The sequence below is a fragment of the Cuculus canorus genome, chromosome 3 (genome assembly GCF_017976375.1).
Source record: "Cuculus canorus isolate bCucCan1 chromosome 3, bCucCan1.pri, whole genome shotgun sequence".
Classification (NCBI taxonomy): domain Eukaryota; kingdom Metazoa; phylum Chordata; class Aves; order Cuculiformes; family Cuculidae; genus Cuculus; species Cuculus canorus.
The window spans coordinates 53394522-53411458 of NC_071403.1; the positions used below are offsets into that span (position 1 = coordinate 53394522).

At 38.5% G+C, this 16937-nt stretch overlaps 1 protein-coding gene across 4 annotated transcripts in view; it reads right to left on the minus strand.

Moving 5' to 3' along the window:
- Nucleotides 1-16937, minus strand: part of GRM1 (glutamate metabotropic receptor 1) — a 186819-nt gene that overhangs the window by 148206 nt on the left and 21676 nt on the right. For all 4 annotated transcript variants that reach the window (XM_054063653.1, XM_054063654.1, XM_054063656.1 and 1 more), the window contains exon 3: nt 146-395. In XM_054063653.1, coding sequence (XP_053919628.1) covers nt 146-395 — 250 coding nt within the window. The remainder of the gene's footprint in view (nt 1-145; nt 396-16937) is intronic.

The following is a 16937-nucleotide window of genomic DNA, read 5'->3' on the forward strand; positions in this document are numbered from 1 at the left end:
GTATCATCTTGTCATTTCTTTTCATTTGTTAGATAATGAAATATGGAAGTTTTGGGTACCCTGAGGTGCATGGTTCTCACATGAAAGGACTGCCTGCAGAACAAGAGGGAGAGGACAGGCAGAGAAATCACACTTGTAGCCTTACCTTCCAATTAGCAGGAACTCCCCAAGCACTCCCAAGCGCCTCATGGCAATGAGGATCCCCCTCACTGTCATTCCCTCGCAGAAGCAAACCACCACTCTAGCCTTCGGTAATCTTTCTCGCAGCTTCCGCAGCAGGCGATCAAAGCTCTTTTCCCCAGCATTGCTGTAGATCTTGTCAGAGTGAGCAATGCAGAGACCCTCTTGGGCAGCCAGCTCTTTGAAGGCTTCCATTCCACTTTCCCCATAATTTCCTGTTAAAAAAAAAATATATATAGGTTGATATATAACATGCATTTAACCAGCTAAGAGGTGGCTGTGATGAGAAATGGATAGTTTTTCTCAAAAAAAAATCAACTAGCAAGAGCAAAGGAGGCCCGTTAAAGTGACCATACTCAGAGCTCACTGGAGCAAAATGTCCATGTATTAGTAGGTCCTAACTGACCTGGAGACTGCAAGTTCATTTCCTTACCTTGATTTACCAGTGGATATTAAAGGCAAACAAGGCATAGACAGGAAGAAAAGGCAACAAGGACAGCTCAGACAGTAAGGATAAAGTTTTATTAACATTTCTATAGCAAAAACTGCTGTTCTTCTAGTCCAAGACAGTCACAGTAAAGAGAAAAAAAGGTTTCATTCCAAGCTGTTCATACCACATGCAGTTGACACTCATAAAAGTGAATGGAAGATGGATATAAACTTAAAACATACTGATCTGGTAGCACTTTGATAGCCACTTACACTAATCTGACTGACTGATGTTCATGACAGTTAAAATTTAGTCTTCATGTTTCTCTTGGAATAGAAGGCTTTCCATCTGTAAGAACTTCAGAAATATCTCTTCCTCATCTAGAAATATTTTAACTTGATGGTCCATACAATACCAAAGCCGATTCTCAAATTCCCCTCATTTTTCTATTTATACATTTTGGCAGCCAAATAAACAGCTTTACAAAGCTCAATCTGCCTTTGGCTATAGAGACAGGTGAAATCTCAAGTTTTGTTTGAGTATTTTATGCCTGCCATGAACACAGGATTTGTGATTACCATCAATCATGCAAGAGGAGCAGATGGATTACAAAAAAACTGTCTATTAACAGCTACATAAAATGGTTTCACAATGAGACACACAAATTTTGTGCCATTCACATTTGTAGTGTTTGCTTAATTACTGAGGGAGTAACAGCAGCTATCCTGATCATTTCTAGACACAGACCTTTTCAAGCTAGGGGTGACTGAAGAGGTCCATCTTCCTCCTTTGCAGCAATAGTGTGAAATAGCAAACTGCAATGAGGAAGACTCCCGAATCAATCTAACTTCCCTCACAAAAAATCACAACTTAAAAGGCGTGGCCACCCTAGAGAAAATTCAGCAAAAGACAGTTCAGGCATTCTTTATAAATCCAGTAGAAAATGGTGCACTTTTCCAGAAGCGTAGACTGTTTGCCACAGATCAGACACACTAGGACAGTCATAGTCATGCTACGATACAACCAAACCTGCTAGGTCTAGAGTCAAGCACGAAATTCAAGTTCCCCAGCCTTTTGCACTGAACTGCCCTTGTTTCTCAGAAATTTGCAGCACAGTAGAATGGCCTCTTTTCCAGTCTGTGACTTGATGCCATATGCAGTAAGCAGGTCAGTCTGCTTTTTTTTTCTGTGAGCCAGACATAGAATCACAGAATCATTTAGATCAGAAAGGACCTTTAAGATCATCGAGTCCAATACTTAACTTAGAGCTGCCAAGTCACCACTAAACCATGTCCCTAAGCACCACTTCCATGCATCTTTTAAATATCTCCAGGGATGGTGACATACTCCAAAGTGGGAGTAACACCATTCCCCTGGATGGCTGCGGGGAAGGTGGAAGAGAGGAAGAGCTGTGCATAGGGAGAACACACCACAAAGCCTCCGCTATGGGCTCAGCACTGTAGCCCCATCTCATGACCCTGTACTTCTCTTAATGATGTGCCCTCATAAAAGGCTTATCATATGCTAAGAAGAACGTAGGTGGAGACATTTCCAAGTATTTATAGACCATAACCCACAGGACCTGCGGCTAAGCACTTTGAGTTGTACTGCTCTTATGAATTTTCTCAGGTGCCAGACTGAAGCAGGACAGCCTCTTCACTGACTTGCCACTAGAAAGCACCTTGTGCTTTGGAAGAAAATTAGTTTCCCAATTTAATGTGGAAGTTTATGCAACACAAACTCATTTGTAACCACTAGGATTACTCTTAAAATTTTACTTAAGGTGAGCCAGGGGACTGAACTGAATTTTCTTAGCTGTTTAGGCAATGTATATTAGAAAATAAATGTAGTAGGTTTCCTATCTAAAACAATAGGGCGGTATGAGATTTTGTCATACATCATTACAACACTAACTTTGCTGTACATTTCAAGTTAATGATTTCAACAAATGAAAAACTGAATTCACTTGGAATGATTTTTCCCATCTTTACTTTTGATGAAATGTCAGTTATCTCAAACATAGTCGCATCTGTACTAGCAGTACAACAACAATAAATATATAGGCTATGACAAAGTAAGATTGTTGCTTAATAAATCCAATAAGCATGATAAAGTACCCAGAAAGGGAAAAGCTAATTAAGACCAAGGACAATACTGACACAAGATTAAATAGGAAAAAAAAAAAAAAAAGAGGCAGAAACTATTTGAAGCTAAAATTAAAGCTTTCTAACCCTCATGTGAGAGAAGTACTGGAACATATTTCCAACAGCAGCACAAAGAAAGAAAGAAATCTGATGTTAGACTGATGCTTGCTCAGCTCACAAAAGCATTATATAATGTAGACGTCCGCAACAGCCAGAGCTGAGACTTGATGACCCAGGAGGTCGTCTCAAAGTCTTTTTGCTGTGTTCATAAAGCAAGACATAATGCAACACACCTTCCCCCTTCAGGGTAAAGGACCATGGAGAAAATGAACGTGTGACAGACATTAGACACATTGTTCAACGCACTCAGCTACCAGAGTAAGCACAATGTAGAAGCATATATAGAACAGAAAAACACTAATTAATTCTGTCCAACAGCCAAGGACATATCTATCTGTATCAGCTTGCTGGGTACATCAATTTCAATGAATAGATGCAACAGCTGAGAGGGGAAATGTGTAATGAAAGATCTGTGCGAAATGGGAGTCAGCAAGAGTTACAACAGGGCCACAGGCTGAGGACTAATTTTCCTGTGAAAGAGCCAATGAAGAAAAGATCCAATCTTATCTGCAACTGCCGTTTGTTACAAGAATCAGTTGTGAAAAGCCAAAGTATTTATTATGGTGAAGCTAGAAAAAAATTATTTTCATTCTCATCTGTACCCAAACAAAGTGAGCCAGTAACATACTGTGAGACCCACAATATCTCTCTGATTTTTAATAGTTTTTTTTTTTAATTCTGTTCAACTTCTATCTTATTCAGAGAACCAACCGTTTCCTTATGTGCTTTAAGCAGAGTCTGTACAATGGTGTAAAGCTAAATTCTAAATTCTAACCCTGTCATGGCTGCGATTTTACTAAAAGGGTTGTCATGGCACTCTTCTCTCAGTGCCAAAGACAGCTTTGCTTCTCCACTGTAAAAATTCCATATAAGGCCATTCCTGAGAGGGATCCACATACCTGAAGATGCTGGTGAGTGGTACATGTAGAGGGAATTACTCTCACTCATTGCATTAAATGCATTAAATATCTTAACAAAAATATTAAGATGCTGTATTAAATATCAAAAATGGGGTTTTTTTGATCAACAGAAGACAAAAAGAAGAAAGTACCAAAAATTTAACCTTGTAAATTGCTCCTGTGAGACAGTGAGTATTAGATTTGTGCCACAGCTACACTGCAAGTAGCACTATTTGTTTCTATTAACATTTGAGCAGCATAGGTAGCAGAACCCATGAGCTCCATCTAAAAGCTTTATACTATTCCTTTTCTTAAAGCTCTTTGGCAAATTTACTCCCCTTTTTTTTTAGTGTCAAAAGAACAAATTAATTTTCATTTATGAAATGGAGTGGAAATGTAGTCAAAGCAATTAGATGCTTATGAGAAACCTAGACGTGGTCTTCTTGCAGGATGCACAGAGCAGCTGTTTAGGTCTTCCCAAGCCACAGGACAGAAAGTGTTGTGTTTCCAGGCACCTTATAACCAAAACTGTGGGTCCCACATAAATCAATGTCTCATTTAATTCAAGGACAGGGAGTATTTGTGGGGCAGTATAAGGAAATATATATCATTCTCATTTGTGCTACAGAGAACATCTCTTTGAAATATAAGCTAGTACTTTTTTAAAAATAAATCTTTAGGAGAAAGAAAACCATAATGTTAAAGAGGAAGACTAAAACTGTTCTCTCTCACTCCTCTTTTAGTGTCAATAGGAATTATCAGCTACTTCTTTAGAGACTCCTTTGGATACATATCTACAAGAACAACAACAAAAATCCACAGCAAAGGATTGTAAGTGGAATAAGAAAAGGCAGGAAGCACGAGATACTTCACCTATCTGGGCCGTGAGCAATGCCTTTAGGTGGGGTCACCTATTCCTTGCCATTATGGGCTTATTTGCCACATTTATTTCTCTAAACAGCAGAAGTAACCACAATCTAGATGAACGGTGAAAATAAAAAAAACATATACTCAGCAAAGAAAGTGCACCAATAAGACAGTCACAAAATCTAGCTTCAACACAGGGTAGGGAGGCAAGTGACACTATAGGAAGGTCCACAAATAATAAGTGAGAAACAATTCCTAACACTATGATCTGTTTGTTCACCTCTCCCAGGCTTGTAGATACATTGCAGGATGTATGAAATTTGTTTCAGTGTTCAGTATTGATTCACTATAAAGCATGTCTTTTCCTCAGCTAATCAACTGCTTTTTGGCAGAGAGAAAAGAAGAACAAGAGCATTGCATGACATAACAGCAAGGAATAACACTGAAAACTTCTCTGCTGGAAGAGCATATTATTTGGGAAGAGCCAAGCAAGGACATGATCTGATTAAGTTACTTTCTGATATGTTGCAGTAACTTGTAAAAACTAGTGACAATATTAAATATGACGGTAACAACGCAGGGGTCAAATACAAGTCTGGGAAGACTGGAAGGTTTTGGACCACCAAACGAAAAAAAAAAAGGGGAGGGAAAAAAGGCAAAGAAAGAGTGCCAGTCTTATAATATCCCCTGTTTCTTTGAATAGGGTCAGTTAATAAGGAAATGATCTAATTCTCATTTTAATGTACTTCTTATCAGTTGAACCATATTAAATAGTCATGCGCATATTCTCAGTCCATTGCAAACTAATATTAAAACACTGAACCATCAGATTTAAACTAGTCTGTTAGTAACAGGTTGGGGACACATACACAATCAGCTAATGTGTCTCACATGACAAGCAATCACTTTCTAAACTGTAATAATTCAGCCACTTACTTCCATTTATCCATGCCTTTGACTGAGAGAGTTTAAAAACAAAATTCAAAGTCTACATTTACACCCTGAATGTAGCAGACTGACAAAAAATAGAAATTATAGAAGTGGATGTGCCCATGAGTGTTGTTTTGGTATACCCCAACCATAAATAGTACACTCATACAAAGCAGCTCTGTTGGCACATGACTTCCAGGACCATTGAACTGACACCACTCCTCGTCTACCAGACTTCTCTATTACAGCAGAAAGGGCAAAACCCAAAACTTCCATGTTTCCTGAGAATATCTTTTTCAAGGCTAAAATCTCACCAATGTCAGGAGAGGCTGCAGTTTACCAGTTATCAGTTATTCCAAACTGAATTGTGTTTCCTTTTTCAGTGAACTCTCTTCACTTAGTGTTGTATTTGCCACCTAAAACTCTTTACCACACTGTCTCTTTTCAGAGTTCAGATAGCTTTCTCAACATCATTTTCTTTCTTTAGTGAGTATATCTCACCTCAGATGTTTTTAGGGGACAACTTTAAGGCAGGCAAGTTGGGCTATTGAAGCACTTCACAAACCCTAAAGGAGCGGCCATTTTACAATAAGAATTCTGTATGGACTCCAGTTCTGATATCAGTCAGGACAAAACAGTGGAGAAAATGCCAAAAGAAAAACTTTGCTAGACCTAAAATCACAATGTAATTACAAATATTAAAATGAAAACACTACCTCTGCTTTTATTCTAAGTAGTTTGCAGTTAAATAATAAAAAAATGGCTTTACAAAGACTACTGAAGTAGCTATTTTAATTTCTTTAAGTACGATAGCTTTAAAGGAGAGAAACATGTCCTTCCAACAGTTTATTGCAGTTTGAATGTCACAGATAGTCACTGTAGGTATTCTTTTCCTGGAGACCAGCTGGATTTCCCATACAAACCAGGTCCAGACACCCAGCTCCTCAGCTCTACAGTTGCTTTTAACCTGCTACCACTTGCAGTTGTGTCAGACCTTCTCACCAACAGCAACTTGTGCCTCAAGCCAACTCACAGCTGTGTGGAAGTCAGCATTTCCCTTAAGTTAGTGAGGTGAGTGTTGCTTTCTTCTCCCAAGTAACAAGTGGTAGGACAAGCAAAACGGAGTCAAATTGCTTCAGGGGCGTTTTAAACTAGGTATTAGGAAATATTGCTTCACCAAAAGAGTTGTGAAGCACTGGAAGAGGCTGCCCAAGAAAGTGCTTGATTGACCACCCCTGGAGCTATTTAAAAGACATGTAGATATGGTACTTAGGGACATGGTTTAGCAGTGGTTTAGGTGGTTTAGGCAGTATTTGTTTTTCAGTTGGACTTGATGATCTTAAAGGTCTTTTGTAGCCTAAATGATTCTGTGATTCTATTTCCCCGGTTATTTCTCTTTGACTGTACTACAGAGATTTTGCATTGGCTGGAGGCCTCACTGTTCTTCAGTTATGGAGAGGGCAACTCATTACTAGAAACTGAAATAGCAATGTATACACTCTGTATTCTATTAAATTGTCTTAGCAAAGTTTTCTGGGTTCACCACAGATTTCAAAGCAACTGCGGTTCAACCTGACAAAAGCCAGAAGGATGTGTTAAATGAATTACTTGAGTCAGCTCTGATACACTACAAACTCTGCCATCTGTGCTTACAGCCTATTTTCTCTGGAACTTAAGGCCCTTCTAGAAATGCATAAAGTGACCTGTTGAGACCAGACTAGTCTTTTCATTTTCTGCAGTCAAGTAAAACCGATTACAAGGGAGAAAATGAAAGCGGAAGATGAAAGGGTGGAATTAAATGATTGTTATGATCATAAAACAATACAGGATTCCTGTCATAGTCAAAGTTTTCAGAGAGATGAAACTGTATTTCAGATAAGGAAAAAGAGCGCATGATTTTAGCAAACACTAGGTTACTTTCTGTGTTTAATTACAAAGTATGCACATTCTACCAACAGTTCACCGTAGTAATGCGTTATCTCAGTAAAGAAGACCCAAACAGAAGTAAAATTCTGCTGCTTGATACAGCGGTTACATTTAAGCCTTCATCTTGATTGAGGCAGGTGCATCATCTTGAACACCTAATTGATATTCTTGTCAGAAATACAAGCACAGGTGAAGTCAGTCCCAAAGTAATGAGACTGTCAGAGCTAAATTGCACTTCCTTAATAAAAGAAATGCCAAACTGTGGTCATGTGCCAATATATTTTCCTAAATGTATTCAAAGACTATAGTCAGTGCTTGTTTATTACGTGTCTAACAAGGAGCTTTAGAGATTTATTTATATTGTAATGGAACTATTTCAGCTCCAACCCTGGCTGATACTCGTAACAAATTGCTGAACCCAGTGATTCTGTTCATGATTTACCATGAACAAGTTACTAGCTTCCAGTTTTCTTCAAAATGTATTAAAAATAATCTAGTGATGCCTAACATTAATTGTGGGTTAGTTCTGCTGGTTAGCATTGGTTGAACGAGTCACAGATGTTTTCTGTTTCTTGATGAGAGTGTAGAGAGTAAACAATAGAATAATTTCAATGCTTTCTTATGAATAATCTCTATTGTTTTTTCAAAGCTGGCTTTGAATATTATAGTTAGTGAAATCATTTACAAAAATAGTTAGAGAAAGAATACCCAAAAGGGACATGCATCATTGAAACAAATATCTGAAAAGTTCCTGACCTGGGCTATAAGCCCAGAGATGAATGTTCATTGCTATTTTGGCTTATATATGATTCTTAGACACCAATTCCTTCTGTTTACGTGAGCCACAGCTCTAGATGTTAACTCTATCAGGTTTGGAATAACATCTAAATAATAAGTCTTAGTCTTCTGTCTAGAAAACTATACCTAGTCATAGCTTATCTATCAGTGGAAAAAGCTATTCATGTAAATGGAATAAACTTCTGGGTTTTATTGCAAAAGAGAAGACAGACTTTTTGCTGTATGCTTTATCAAATCCCTGGATACTATAATCCTACTATTCAGAAGAAAATGATGTGATTTTAGAATTTTGTGTTAATTCAAATATGTTTAAGACAGACAGTGGCGGCTTTGCCTTACATGCCCATTAAGGAATTTGATGAAAATAAATGTAACTTTCTAATATTATCTGAACTGCCTACCCTGACTTTTGATTTTGAATATTATGACCAATCATATGTAATCAATTATATCAGCACAGCTGGAAAAAACCCAGAGTAACATGTTAAACAATTCTGCCATTTGGTTTGATATAAGAAGAAAAGAAGCAGAAGTGTTTAGATTTTGATTATGAAAGCTAGAGATAAGAAGCAAAACCATGTATTTAGCAACTTAAGAAAAAATCCTAGGAAAAGAGAAATGGAATGCATAAGCAAAAATAAAATGTATCTAAACAGAAGTATTTATTTTTTTACAGAATCAACACTCTAAAAAAGATTTAATTTAGATTTATAAATATTTTAGTACCCCCCCCAAAGATCATTTAGTCAAAATATTTCCAATCACCCCTAAGCCGAAGTACCAGTTCTGCAAAAATTGCCACAGATGGTGACTTGAATGCTCAGAGCAATGCTTTAAAAGACTTAGAGCAGGGAGGTTAAATACATAGCACAAGTGTTTGTAGGCTTTGAGACAGACAGAAATAAACAACAAAAAAAATCAAATCCTAATTTTGAACAGTTCTCCCAACAATAAATTTGAGATGAAATATTCACACCAACATTTCCAGTTGAGTTCTTAGCCTCAAGGATTGACACAGTATAAATGTTTGAATTACACAATGCTAAAAGGCATATCTGATGCTGATTGGTGAAACATTTGAAATACCTTTCTCCACAGGCTACTGTAGTATCTACATATGAAATGGTGACTCAATACCAAGAACCCAGGCAGAGCTAGTAGAGGAAATGAGTGTAAAAGCTGGATTACCACAGGCAAAGAACAAATTAATAGTTTACTTTGCATAGCTCCCACAAAGGTAGTACAAAAGAATGAACTTTGGAAAGATAGACTTGTGAGATAGAAAAAAATGGCTAAATGCAACTAGGACAAAGTTATACAGCTCAAAGCATGAGATATTGTAGAGCACTTAAAAACACTGCTTGCTAATTAAGAGCAAAATGAACAGTTCATTTTCTCTTCTCTGAATTGCCATTAAGCTACCAAAGTACTGGGGCTGAGCGTAGATTTTGAGTTAGCTAAGCCTTAAAAGAACAAAATTGTTACAACTGTCACAAAACTGACAATAAACCCTTGCACTGACTAACACACTTTTCACTTTCACATCAGAAATCCCTAACTTCCTTCCTTTCTCTTGCACCTAGCTGGTTAGGAAAGGTTTTGAAGAAGAGTGACCCCCCAAGGTAACTTGTCAAAAACAGGGAAATGACACAGCCATTATCTGATCTCGGCAGCCAGGAGCAACCAAGTCCTTCTACTGGCGTGTTACATGCTGATTTAGAAGCGTGGTGGTTCTGTGCCTCTATGGCTTTTCCAGGCTGTGCCCCAGCAATGGTGCCAGAGACCTCCTGAGTCCTCCTGCGCTCATGCCCAGGAGCACTTTGAGGTCACCTCTGGTGCTCTCTAGACTGAATTGAGAAGGCCTAAAGGACTGAGAGGACCTTTGCAACATTCCTAATATGGTTCTTCATGCGTTGTGCATCCTTGGAGACATCTATGCAATGCTGCTATGCCAGCCTGTAAAACGGTTCCCTGGAGAGAGAAAAGGACCTTTTGCTGGGTTAAGAAACAGAAAAAAAGGCAAATTCATGAAGAAAGACAAAACTTTTTTTTCTCCTCAGACATTGCAATTTTGCTTTCTCCACACACACAGCCCTGTGACTTACAGACAGCTCCTAAGGAACAACATCTGGGTGCTCACAAGTTGTACAGACATCCAGCAGCCTCCTTTCCCCAGCTCAAAAAGAGTCTGAGCCCAAGCACATCACCCCAGCATGGCTGCAGCTGCTCAGCCCTCAACTAAACATACCTGAGAAGACGTGCTGGGGAAAGGTAACAGCCCCCTGTCAAAGTCCCATCAAACAACCACAGACCCCTGAAAGCATGCAATCACCAGGAAAGACAGAAACAGCCCTGCTTGCTCCCACCACCTTGTCTTTTCCCAAATTGCAACTGTCAGGGCCAGAGCATCAGAGAAATGAGACAGCAGTGAAGTAAGCAAGCAGAAAGGGCACAGCAATGGGCACTGGAGGCTGGGCAGAGCCAGCAGAGCAGGGCTTCAGGCCCTGGAAGGCAGGAGCTGGCATCCATGTTCAAGCTGCTGTTGCTTCAGGGGGCAGCTGTTGGCAGGGAGGGTTTCACTGTCCAGCCACATCCCATTTATTGACATGGAAACTCAAGTCAAGAGGGAAAGGGGAAGAGAGAGAGGTGGGTAACCCCAGATGGTGGGTTGACAGGTAGGAAATGGCAGGAGAGAGGCTGAGTATGTGCATGTGTTGAGGACATCCAAATACAGCAGCTACTGAGGCCAAGACAGCTGTACTTATACACTTTAATGCACACAGGCTCTTCAGGAGCATTGTAATTAACTGCTGTCAAAGCAGGCTGTGAGATGGCAGACTGCGAGGCAGATTTGGGCGATCTACCAGTCTCAGCTTCAGCATTTTGCTGGCAGAGTAGAAACCAGGCTTTCAGCCTTGACAGCAGCAAAAGGACAGTATAGACACAGCTTTTGGACCAAGTTAAAATCTATCTGCGGCTGTGCAGATGCAGTCTTGGTGTCAGTGTTACAGAGGACTCCTCAGCCAACCTGTGCATCTGCTCCAGTGGTGTGAAAGAGTATAGCACCCCTGAGTGAGAGTTTTTGATTAGGGTCTCTGTCCAGGGTGCAGAGGAGCGATGGGGCTTTTCAGGGTGTTCTACACTTCTGCCTTGACTGAATCAATAAATCAGTACATGGATGCCTCTTGATCTCGGGACAGCAAGTGTGGCAGATATGACCTGTGCACTAAAATAGTCCGTATATTTCTCTCCAGCAAAAAGAAGATCTACCTCTGACAAAGAGGAGTACAGCAATTCAACAGATGTATTTCTGCAACTGTGAGTGTTAGAAAATCAGTCCCTGACCAGGCACCATGGGAGTATGATTCAAAAGAACAAGATACTACAATTTTCATTTTGGTGTTGTATAACCTAGCATCACTAACATGCTTCTGATATGAAATAACATAATGTTCTATGACAAGATGTAAGCAACACACAGTAAGAAGACACTGAATCTTTCAGATGCGTAGAATGTTTTCAGGCCAGATATTATCTGTTTCTTGTATCTAATCCAAATACAATCAACTGAATATGTGTTAATACCAAAACACATTTGAGAACCAAAAAGAAATAAAATTTCAGTTTCCAATTATAACGGACAATTTAATTTTCTCTTCTCTGCATAGCCATTAAGGTTCAAAAGCACAAATTGCTATTAAACATAGGTTTTAAGTTGCCCAAGCGTTAAAAGAACAAAATAGGTGAGTCTGTTTATGAAAACAAGCTCAAAAAAAGGTTCATAGAAGTGTTAAGTAGCTGGAAAGCAGGAATGGCTCTTCTTAGAGAAAAAAATTATGAGTGCAAAGGTCACTGCAAATTCTTTATGCCAGTAAGATCTCACATAAGCTCTTTGTCTTTCCAGCAAATCATTTCCAGATCTTAAGTGAAGTTTGGTAGAAGGCCTTCGTATAAGTTCCATGTAATCTCCTGTCCTCCATATTAAGCAAGATATTTCAGTTCAACTTGAAGACTGTTAGTACAGAACCAAGATTTCACCTAACAAACAAAGAAAACCTTGATGCTTCCCATAATTTTGTAGAAAGCATCTAGTGATCCATCTTAACTCATAATTAAGAGATATACCAGTCACATACCACTTTGGATAGGACTGATACACTTTTTTTATTAACGCTAAATGTTTTCTCTATTAGCACTATTTTTCATGCAACTGAATAGTTTGCTTGCATGGTTTGCATGCATTTGTCTATTTGAGAGGTTGATCATGATACAGTGATCCTACAGGGCACTTTTAAGTAAAGGGGATTTGCCTTAGCCATTTTTGAAAAGCCCTCTCCAATGCTATGATGAGGTTGGATTAAACAAGTAATGCTTCTGCAAGTATGTGATCGTATACATAAGAAAACCCACAGCTGCTTGAAGTTCAAGGCATCTGTGAGTCTGCGCTACATGAGAGCAGAGGTGCTCAGGGACTGGGCAAATCCTATTTATATGCTAGGGGAATTAGGTGGTACAGAAAGTGATTAGCTGCTCCATTATCAGCAGGATTTCTGTTTCTAAAATACTGCTATATTTTTCACTATCCATGTGTTCAATAGTGTTTTTATTTGAAATATGGCTTAAATGTAAATTCTTCTCTATCTCCTTTGAAACTGTTAAGAGCCTCAGAAGGTAAAAGTGAAATTAGCCCCTGCTCGTTTCCTTTGGTGCCATCAGGATCCAGCTCAAGACTTCCTGGCTTCACAGACAAAATATCAATGTGAAGGAGAAAAGACTGCTAGTCATAAATATAATCATACACAAACTATTTTCACAAATTTCATCGTATTTCCTTTATGAATTCAGCTGAAATCCCTCTAGGATGCTTATCCAGAGGAACAAGGACATATGAAGTGCCCTCATAAATGCAATATGCATAACTTCCATGGGTAACGCAAAGCAATGTATTCTGAGCTGTTACTCTTCCATATGGACAGAGGGTGAAATGTGCCCACCAAGGATAGTCTGGCCCAAACTCTATTCTGCTAATGTGGTGGTCTCCCTTCCTCTGCCACTGCAGCCCCACTGAATGTGGGAGTCATTGTGTTTCTGATGCATCTGGGAGAGTGAGTACAAATGCAGAAGGCTGCTGTTGAAATGTCAACCTGATGGCAGCAGCCACTGGTGGAACTGTGAGCAAGTTCATTCATGCAAAATCTTTGGCATCAAGGTACCTCAAAATCGTGGACAGAATTTCTATGAACATATACATCTTTTAGACATTTGTTATTCTTTTCCATGGTCATTCCTACCCCATAACAACAATTAGGTTTTGTATTCTAGGTGTATGAGATTTTGCGTCTAAGATTAGTTTTATACTAAAAAAAATTCTTCAAAGGATCTACAATGTTATCTTATACATCTGTCCAAGTTTTAATATAATCAGAAAAGCACATGGTTATGCATGTTGACATATTATAAGGGGATGCTTTAGGCAGACCTCAATTTTCAGCTTTAATAACATGACTACATATGTGCTGTTGGAAAGCACGCTAAATGACACAGTGAGGGCCAAAATCTACTCTGTTTTGATGAAGTGTATTTCACCAATTGAATCAGGAGCAAAAGCAGTCGCTTTGGGCTTGTATTTCGGACATTTTTTAAAAAAACTGTTGCAACCTGATACAGAGAAAGGCCAAGTGATGAAAGCTGTGTAAGGCTGGAAATTTTAGTAAATATCAGCAATACTTGTCTTCTAACTTTTGCCTTTCTTCATTCCGCTATTCCTCCATGTATATTCTCTGGGTGTGCAGTTTATACAGAGGCAAGGAGTTTGTGTTGCCAAGACAGTTACAGCAGTAGAGAGAGGCCATGTTTAAAAGCAAAAAAGCACAGTTGACAAGCCATGCTGGCAGGTTTTTGGGATCCAAGGAGATAAACATGTTATGTCTTCTGAGATAAATTGACTTTAAAAAAACCTCCATGTATCAGTGGGAAAACCTAAGACCAGTATAAAAAAACCCAGAAATATTTACTGAACTCAGGAGGGCCATAAAGTACACCTTATGGAACACTCAGGATTACCAAGGAATCAGAAAAGACAAATGGCCCTGCAAGAATATTTTGAAGTCTGCTAAAGGTCAGTTAAGTGAAAGATATATCATTGTACTCTTATTCTAATCCTGAAAAAGGCTTTACTTTGTCTGATGAATATTATTATAGTAGTTTTGCATAAGGATTTCCATTTTTAGATAAGTAGCTTGCCTTCCCTAATATCAGGTCAGTGCTTTTTAAGAAATTCCAAGCATTTATTAGCTTAAACTCAAACTTTTAATTGGTGATCCTTTAAAAAAAAAGTACGACATTATCTGGACTGAATTTCTATTGATTTTATTTTTTAAAAAGAGAGGCTCAAATAAATGACTGCTGAAAAAACTGAGGAGTGCAAGCTTATACAATGCCTCTGAAATTCTTACAATATAGAATGGCAATATAGAATGGCAATATTTCTAAACTGTCTTATTGCATCTTCCTTAGCTTACAAAGAGGGCATATTAAATCAATAAGACATGCTAAACACAAAATCAAAAAATTAAAAAGAAAACAAAAAAGTTCTGACAGAAAATGTGAATGGCTAGACTCTGCTAAGGGTAAATTTAGCCTCTTATTTAAAAATAATATTTAAAGATAGTATTTTTAAGGTATCATCTGACAGCTTACTGCAATTATTAAAAAAAATGAGAAAAACAGGCAAATTGTTTATTTACTGAATTAATATACAGGAACCTTATGGAATAATTCATTGCACAGTGGTCTGTAGCCAAAGGAACTGTGTCTGATGATGCTATTTGTCATCGTTGTTCTCTGCTCCCTAAGATTATTCATTCATTCAGTTGTGGGCAAAAAAAACATTCAGAAAGGCAACTGAGTAGCCAAGTTCTCATTGGCATTGGGACAATGTTTGGCAGCATACTGCTAATATATCTGCCCAGGGAGAATTACTTCTTTTCACGGAAGCATTCATTGGCCTCTTAACTAGTGCAGCAGCTTTGTGGCTTTTTAGGCTATACTGCTTGCTAAAAGCAGTTGTGATTTATGGTTTCCTTGGAATCACTTTTGCTCAGTAAATGATAGAGAAGCCTCATCATAATATCTTGAGAAAAGCTTAGGAACAGCAGGATCTTTATTGAGACTTAAATCCTGTGCTTGTGATGAGTTTCATTTGGCATTTCTCAGCCACAGACTAGAGTCTTTCTCAATAACCAGCAAACAAACATGATGACTTATATCTGAAATAATATAGCTGAAACACCTCTGAAATACCTTGCTGGAACACAGCTGCCAGATTTGTTTTCAACCTGACATCCCAAAGAGAGCTGTTACTGAAGTTTTATAAGAAAGTAACTTCCAAGAGTTCCCCCCATTGCCCTCCATCTTCTGTTAAATCTCATCAACAGTTACAATAAAATAATGTTTCCATTTCCCAATAAAAAAATCCAACTTGAGACAGAAAAGACTTTCAACAAAGTCATGCTTTAAAACGTCACTTCACACATTGCCTGGGAAAAGACGTTAGATGCTACAGTTTTCCTTGGTAATGTTAATGACATTAATTACTTCATTTTTCTTATACTCTAAGAAGCTAATGGTTTGAGTATTATTGTAGCTAGATATCTGCCTATAACACAAAGTACTGACAGTCAAAGATAAACAGATTTAAGAAAAAAATCTATATCTGATTTATCTATTTCACTGACAGTGTAGCGCTAGGAAAAATAATGTAAAACATCACTTCCTGAATTGCATCCACTTTAGTCACATTTTGTTATAGGTGTCAACTCTGTCAGAATATCATCTGTCAAAACGAATTAGTAGAAAAAGTAGTATTGCACTTTTAATGAAGAATAAGATTGTAATGGCATTTCAATTTTCCTTCATCCTCTTGTTAGCACTTGATAAATGCTCTCTCACAAGCACTGCTGCTCTTTTGACATGATGCCTGCACTCTAATCTAGCAAAACCAAAGAAAGTCAAGGGCAGAGAACTTTCTGGTTTTCTTAACGTTTCTTAAGATCTCTGCAAGCTATTTTCAGTTTCATGATTTAATTTGAGTGGATTAATTGGGTTTTTTCTCTCTTGATAAATAATGTTTTATTTTGAGTGGATATCCATATTAGCATATATTAATGAACACAAAGTACTTATGGGGTGGTGTGAACAATTTTTATTTAACCACAAATGACTATTTTGCTTTCTTGTCTCATAGAGCTGAGATCTGTCATAACACTATGCTGGGAACAGACACTCCCTGTGAGATATCTGCTGTACTTACTATCCTTGAGAAACAAAATTCTGTTTTATTCAATGCAAAACCCAACTGCAGGCACAGCCAAAGGCACAACAATGACTCAAGTGGCCCAAATGTTGACTGGGTGTACTTTCTGAGCAACACCATCAGACATTTGCCGTCTTCTGAACACATACAGCAACAGCCATCTGCCAGCAGGATGCTCTGTCACTGGAGCTGACTCAAAGCCTGTCAAAATCATGAGCAGAAGGGAGGACAGATCCTGAAACGCAGGTCTGGGTGAAAGTTCGGGAATAGCAGGATGGTCAGTCCTGGCAACTCCCCAGGTGTGGAGGCCAGGAGCCCTGACCACTACT